The sequence below is a fragment of the Oncorhynchus mykiss genome, chromosome 9, assembly GCF_013265735.2.
Source record: "Oncorhynchus mykiss isolate Arlee chromosome 9, USDA_OmykA_1.1, whole genome shotgun sequence".
In the NCBI taxonomy this organism is placed as follows: Eukaryota; Metazoa; Chordata; class Actinopteri; order Salmoniformes; family Salmonidae; genus Oncorhynchus; species Oncorhynchus mykiss.
The window spans coordinates 68,803,990-68,811,918 of NC_048573.1; the positions used below are offsets into that span (position 1 = coordinate 68,803,990).

The window sequence follows — 7,929 nt, forward strand, 5'->3', positions numbered from 1 at the left end:
CCTTGATCCTCCACCCCCCCCCTTCCTTCCTCCCTCTATATGAAGACGACTTTGTCAACCATTTTGAAAAGAAGGTTGACTACATCCGCTACTCATTCACTCAGCCTATTGAGTCCATTGGTCTCACTCACACAGAACTATCATACGCCTTGACCTCTTTCTCCTCTCTCTCTAGATGACATTCTGAGACTAGTGAGGTCTGGCCAACCGGCAACTGGCAACCTGCCAGCTCAACCTCATACCCTCCTCCCTTCTCCAGACCATCTCTGGAGACCTTCTCCTATTCCTCACTTCCCTCATCAACTCATCCCTGACCAATGGCGGCGACCCTCTGACTTCAAAATGGCTTTTGCTCCCCTCCTCAAGAAACCAACACTCAACTCATCTGACGTCAAAAACTATAGACCTGTATCCCTTTCTTTCTTTCCTTCTTTCTTTCCTTCTTTCTTTCTTTCTTTCTTTCTTTCCAGAACACTTGAGCATGCTGGAATGGAATGCAATACAGTATTAAAGCTGAAGATAGGAATGGAATGCAATACAGTATTAAAGCTGAAGATAGGAATGGAATGCAATACAGTATTAAAGCTGAAGATAGGAATGGAATGCAATTCAGTATAACAGCTGAAAAAATGAATGGAATTGCAATACAGTATAACAGCTGAAGAAAGGCTTGTGTGCAGGTGAGAAGTTGTTTGTTTAGGTGCTGTGCACATCGCCCTCAATGCGCATCTTCTCCTTTACTACCACTGGATGATTCTCTGTCTCCTTCCTTTTCAGTTTTACCAGCATGATCTCAGTACTGACTTCATATCGACTGAGACTATGTATGAAAGCCATGTTGGGAGAAACTTTTACAAGAATTTGAGCGTGCAGGAATAAAGACGTGAAACTCACACAACAAAATACGTTTTCAGTAAAAACACATTTAATTGTTTGGTAGCAAAAACAGCACCTCAGGCAACGGTGGGAAGCTTCTTTGGGGTCCAACAGAACACAACAGGGAAGACATGCACTACTATCTAGCATAGCAGACATCTTAGACAGGTTGACCAAGAACACTGGTGCTGCACTGTCACATTCACACCCACTCTGAGCAACGCTTGTCATGGACAGAACACATTATCATCCATGTCATGCCACTGAACTCAGAGAATGGCCCTCTTTACAGTTATCAAGGTTGCAGAGGTTTGGACAGAATGTTCTACAAGTTGCAACTTCATTTTTTGCTAATTTCCTGCAAGCATTTAGTTTTAGTACAGAATTAGAAAAGGCATAAGACATACAGTATGAACAAGAAAAATATTCTGTGGTCCCCTTAAAATCTTTGGTTGGATTAAAACTGTTTATTGCTTAACAGCCACATTTATATTTGTGCTCATGTAACATTGTTTGCCTTTGACTTTAATTGTTACACTGTAGTGGAATGGTGATCAAGAGAGTAGACAAGAGGGCATTATCCAGCCGCTCAATCATCAACCACTTCGGAGGACTCGGAGACAACTTTTCCGTCCTTGGTCTCGATCATCTTGATGACGACACTCTTCTTGTTCTGGGTGGTGACGTTGGAGGTGCTGCCGCCACCGTAGCCGCTACCGGAGCTGTAGTTGCTGCCACTGTATCCACCGCCGTATCCACTGCCGTATCCACCGCCGAAACCACCGCCGAAACCACTGGAGTAGCCACTGCTGTAGGTGCTGTTAGCACTCTCCATAGGGAAGGAGTTGTAGCTTGCTGTAAGGTGACACAGAGAGAGACAACTGGTGAATACAGGTTGGCTTAACATGAACATCATGGATGTTTTTAAATGCACCACAAAACAGAAGGTGAAAAACACTGGGTTTTATTTTGATAAATGTGTCTGCTAAATGGTGTGAGGAAGGCATGTACTTACAGCTCTGTTTGGAGATGTTGATGGACTGAATACCAGTTGCTATCCTGGTTGTGAAAAGAAGACAAATTGAAAATGTTAGTTTCTGGTAATATACAGTATTTTCATTGCTATATAATACTGTACTTTCAAGCTGACGTGTACTATTTTCATGGTTATATCTCACCTGTCCTCCTCTCCCTCCAGCAGCTTCCTGTAGGTGGCGATCTCAATGTCCAGGGCCAGTTTGACGTTCATCAGCTCCTGGTATTCTCTGATCTGCCGGGCCATGTCCTGCTTGGCTCTCTGGAGGGCATCCTCCAGGTCCCTGATGCGGAGCTTGGCATCCTTCACCGCCATCTCCCCGCGCTCCTCAGCCTCGGCGATCTGGTTCTCCAGGTTGGCACGCTAACACAAGACGAAGACACGGCATGTCATCATTTCTGCTTATAATCAAATTGTTAATGCCTTTGGAAAATAGTATATTCTGTCAACATCACGTGAGTCTACATGCCACAAATCTAACACTTAAGATAAGATTGTACTTTATTAGCACTGAGAGTCTTGGTTGTGTACCTGTCCCTTGACCGAGTCAATCTCAGACTGCAGTCTCTGGATCATACGGTTCAGATCAGCGATCTCTGTCTTGGTGGATCGCAGGTCATCTCCATATCTGGTGGCAGATGTCTGCATCTCCTCATACTAAACATCCAACAGGAAGAAAGAAGAGGGTTCGTTAGTGATTCATGGTCGGTGTGGAAAACACGTGACTTTACATCAACCTTTTCAGTGTACTGAAAGGCTATTAGCAGCCCTGAACATAGATGCCAAAGGGAGAAACCATGTTTATCTACTATAGAGGAGCCCATTACTATACCTTGCTCTTGTACCATGTCTCGGCCTCAGCCCGGCTCTTGTTGGCGATGTCCTCATACTGGGCACGTACTTCAGCCACAATGGAGTCCATGTCCAGGTTACGGCTGTTGTCCATCTCAACCACCACTGAGGTGTCCTTGATCTGGCCCTGCAACTCACGCAGCTCCTGGAGAGAGAGAAGGAGAGAGAGAGAGAGACCATCAAACACTTGGCCTATTACAGACAAGACTTTCAGACTTCAGTCTACCCCAGACATGAAAAACCAACCAGATTGATTCCAGCAGTTTGACTTCAAAGTCAAGATGCCTAACAGATGTCAGTAAAACTGCAGATCCAGCATGAGAGAGAGACCCATTCCAGTGTATACAACAAACAACACCATATGCCATAGCTCAATAACTAAATAAATAAAAGAAAAAAACAAATCCAGGCGGTTGTTGGAAGCTGCCAATAACACATCTGGTTATAATGAATGAGTGTCTAATTAAGGACTGAAGAGTCAAAAATATCATAGTAAATAAGAACTGAAGAGTTAATAATATCCTAGTAATTAAGATCCGAAGAGTCAATAATATCATCCTAATTAAGATCCGAAGAGTCAATAATATCATCCTAATTAAGATCCGAAGAGTCAATAATATCATCCTAATTAAGATCCGAAGAGTCAATAATATCATCCTAATTAAGATCCGAAGAGTCAATAATATCATCCTAATTAAGATCCGAAGAGTCAATAATATCCTAGTAATTAAGGACTGAAGAGTCAATAATATCATCCTAATTAAGATCCGAAGAGTCAATAATATCCTAGTAATTAAGATCCGAAGAGTCAATAATATCATCCTAATTAAGATCCGAAGAGTCAATAATATCCTAGTAATTAAGAACTGAAGAGTCAATAATATCATCCTAATTAAGATCCGAAGAGTCAATAATATCATAGTAATTAAGAACTGAAGAGTTAATAATATCATCCTAATTAAGATCCGAAGAGTCAACAATAATTGACTAGCAGATTAGGTTAGGTAGATAGATGGAGTTAGATACATTATATAAGGTTATGGCTTGAGGTATTTGTTTTGAACTCAACTGTTATGGAGTAATGTAAACAGGAAGTAGCTAAGTGATGAGCTCAGTGCCATACCTCCTCATAGATCTGCCTCAGGAAGTTGATTTCATCTGTTAGGCTCTCCAACTTAGCCTCCAGCTCAACCTTGTTCATGTAGGCCTCGTCCACATCCTGAGAGGAACATCCACAATCCACATGTTAACAAGATGACAAGATGACAACAAAACAAAGCCAGAAAAACTGATGGGATAAAAACTTAAGTAGCTAACCTTCTTGATCAGCACAAAGTCGTTTTCACACTCGGTGCGCTTGTTGATCTCGTCTTCATACCTGGGGAGAAGATTGTGAGCAATGTTAGCTTTTAGTTCAGATATGAATATATTCGACATTTGATTTTATATATTTCAATGTCATAATTGTAACTATTTATTATTATGGTATAGTAGTAGAGTTAATATACCGTTTTCACACTAGGGGGCATGAATGCTACGTTCATAACAACTATGCCTCTGGGAATCGTTTTCTGCTCTGCACTCTTCAATCTGGGCGGAGATTGTGAGGTGTTTCTTTATTTGGTGCAATTTCCCCCTGAGGACACAGACTGCTAATGTGCTCATATCATTTGTCAGGACTGACAGATTGGCGCACTGGTGTGTGTTCCGTTGCCGTGATGCAACAATCTGTGTAAGCGAAGCTGAAAGACATCCAGTCATCTAATTGACTTTCACCTCCAGTCAAGTAAAATCTACTGTTTCCTCCAGGACATGCCAGTTCAGTGTAGTAATCACTACGATGTGAAGAGAATGGACTATAGTTGGGTGTTGTCCATCTATGGTACTGAGATTACACAATACTGGTGTGTCCTGTGTTACTGATTAAATCAAAAACTCCCTCTACTAGCAGGCTTTCCCTGATCCTTTACTGCACCCCTCCAATGGTACTATATCCTGGCCAGGCAGAGGCCCAAGCAAAGTCTTTTCTGAAAATGTGGCTGACGACATCTGTTAATTAAAGACAGAGACATGAATAGCAAACTCACTTGTTCTTGAAGTCCTCCACCAGGCCCTGCATGTTGTGCAGGTCAGCCTCAAGCTTCATCTTGTCGTTGCCCAGGCCGTCCAGCTGTCTGCGCAGGTTGGAGATGTAAGCCTCGAACATGGCGTCGATGTTGGAGCGTGTGGTGGTCTGTCCCTGGAGGAGGTTCCACTTGGTCTCCAGCATCTTGTTCTGCTGTTCCAGGAAGCGTACCTGTGTGTTGTGTAAGAGGGGGTAGATGTTGATTCATTTGATAAGCACATTGATCACCAGTTTATCAAATTATCACAATTTATTGTTCCATTTCTGGACTATTCTCTGTTCTCCCATAAAAGGAACATCGATGGTGGGTTAACATGACTCATCCATGACTATCCTCATGTCATCCTCATGTGAACTTTCTAATCCTCCGAGGGAGAAATTAGGGTGTTTATTGTTTAAATTAGTGTTTGGAGCTTGTGGGGACGGATGTTTTGAGGATAGACCTAGCAAACAATTTTTCCAAGGAAGGTATGATGTGCATCCTGACAGGAGGCAGAGGGGGAGATGGAAAGAGTTGGGGATAGAGTTATTTAGACCTCCTTCATGTTTTTCCTGTTTTGAAAGGGCGCGGTCGGGAGGTGGGGCGACCACCCGCCAGAGAGAGAATTGAGAGGAACGTGACAAAGCCAATCCAACCAACTAGAAGGTAAATATTTAACTGCAGTATACAGGTAGGTGTAATGGGGGAGGCGGAGAGCATGTTGGCTCATCTATAATAGGGGGATAAAATAAATAAATAGATGGCTGTTAGTGGACATTGCTCCTGACTGAGCCTCAGGAATGATCATAAAATGGCTGCCTCAACTGCAATACTTAGAAATAAGTAGGAAAGGGAATTGTTATCACAAGATTAAAAAGGAGGGGCCATCTGCAAACTATTATCTATTCCCTTTAGAAACATGCAGTGGTAAAACCCCTTTCTGATTCGTTTTGTTCCTTGGTATGTAACCCATCCACTGGTGTTAGCCAGCTGCCCTTTTTAAATATGAACCCAGTGGTGCAGGCTAAAGCATATGGGACAGATAAGTCAGTAGAGAAGCTATTAAGAAAACGGCCCCCAGGCATCAATTAAACTAAAGCAATATGAAACATTGCTATCACTTTTAAATGTTATGTATTGATGTCTGACCGTGTTCCGATGTTGCCCTCCATGTTTTCGTATAGACTACCCTTTCATTGAATTTCATTCCATTGTTCCAAGACTTGTTAAGAATATAAAAAGTATGTAAACGTAACAATGATGGTGATGATAAAATGGTCCTGTCTGTGTTCCAGGAGTGTGACCTTTTTTGGAGTGTCCAGCAGGGCAGGGGCGGGCCACACCCCTCCGCAGGGGCAGGGCCACACCCTTCCACAGGGGCAGGGCCGCACCCCGGTCAGTCCACACCCCTCCGCAGGGGTAGGGCAGGCAGCCATTTCCAAGGTAAACCAGATCACTAGCTACTCTAACCAGACACAGACACACCCTTCTGTAGAAACTCTCTACCCCACCCCACCCCACCCCACCCTGCTGCACTTCTGTTTTCATCATATAAAAGGACAATTACTGCAAAACCATTAGATGTGAATTCTCGAGACCCCAGAGAAAACTAGCACAAGCAGTTTGCTTGACTGCGTTCAGTCTCAGACAAGTCAAGGTTTTCTTCCCTTTTCCAAGCTGATGAGTTTGCTTGTGCGTGTATTCAACCTAACACACTGTAACAGATCTCCCACGGCGTGTACCAGCATTTCACAACGTGGACTTTTCTACAGATATTCTCCACTGTTCCACGTTCATTACACAACAGACACCTCAGCATTGTACTAGCTAATAGAGATAGATTCATAAAATCCCACAGATTGTCTGTACTCTGTACTTCCCTTTTTCATTCAAAGTCTAAAGTTTTATAGCAGTTTAAGCTCATGGCAAAGTACATTGTCAGAGATATTGGTAGACACAGATAGAAATACAGACAGACGGATAGACAGGGACAGGTTACCAGGGCTGACCTTATCAATGAAGGAGGCGAAGCGGTTGTTGAGACCCTTGATTTGTTCTTTCTCATTGGTGCGGACGATCTGGATGTTGGGGTCGATGGCCAGGTTGAGGGGGGCTAGCAGGCTCTTGTTCACCTGGACAGCGGTGATGGGGGCATGAACGCCACCACCCATACCCATACCCATACCCATCCCCATCCCCAGGCCCATGCCACCTCCATAGGCAGAGGAGCTGGAAATGTAGCTGCCGCCTCCACCACCGGCCCCGAACCCACCTCCCATGCCCCTGTTGGCCCCTCCATAGGAGCTACGGGCGCTGTAGCTCTGGCGAGAGGCCCCCTGGCTGGGTCCAGAGTAGGACATGCTGCTGAAGCTGCGAGGGGCTGCCCCAGAGGAAGAGGACTTGACGGTGTAGCTGGTAGTTTTCCTGACCGACATCCTGGCTGGTCTTGAGCGGTTGGTGAGTGAAGGACACTGAGGGGCGAGACAGAGTGGCAGGCAGGCTTGTCTGGAGTGCTGGGGAAACCCGAGTGGATAGACAGAGAATGAGTTACAGCACTGGTTTTAAGAGCCTTCCCGGTGGGAGGGGCCAAAGGGCTAACTCTCATTGGGCAGGCCTCTGGGTGAAGGGAGAAGAGGGAGGAGTAGTACAGTGTAACAGAATACTTTTAGTTTCTGACCAAATTATTACCTGGCATTTGAACCCTGTTTGGAAAAACATGGTGGGGGTAGGGCATAAGGGACCTGTTGGAGTGGACCTGTTGGAGTGCTAAAGCCTGAGGTGAAATATGATAACAGCTGGTTATACAAACTGTCATGTAGTTGAACAGGATCACCTCTCTACATAGCTTTACATAGTCAAATGTGTTCCAAGACAAGGGATTAGAAGCTTGCCAGTAAACCTCATGGAATATAGGTCAGGTGCAAAGCAGAACTGTTGCTCACTGTGCTGCTCTTTAATTCAGAACCTGATTGCAGACAGGTCCAGTTAGATACTGTACTGAAGGTGTGAAACAGGATGCCTTGCCTACCATGAACGTAATGAGCCTGGGCTACTCAGGGT

General features: G+C 44.3%; 1 protein-coding gene across 1 annotated transcript; it reads right to left on the reverse strand.

Annotated features, from left to right (window-relative positions):
• Positions 1-906: 906 nt before the first annotated feature.
• krt79 (simple type II keratin K8b (S2)) lies at positions 907-7,388 on the reverse strand. The gene is given in 9 exon segments (NM_001124734.1): positions 907-1,731; positions 1,892-1,935; positions 2,055-2,275; positions 2,444-2,569; positions 2,745-2,909; positions 3,888-3,983; positions 4,082-4,142; positions 4,852-5,060; positions 6,879-7,388. Coding segments are annotated over 9 exon segments (1,614 nt in total). The 5' UTR covers positions 7,305-7,388; the 3' UTR covers positions 907-1,465.
• Between the last annotated feature and the right edge of the window lie 541 nt (positions 7,389-7,929).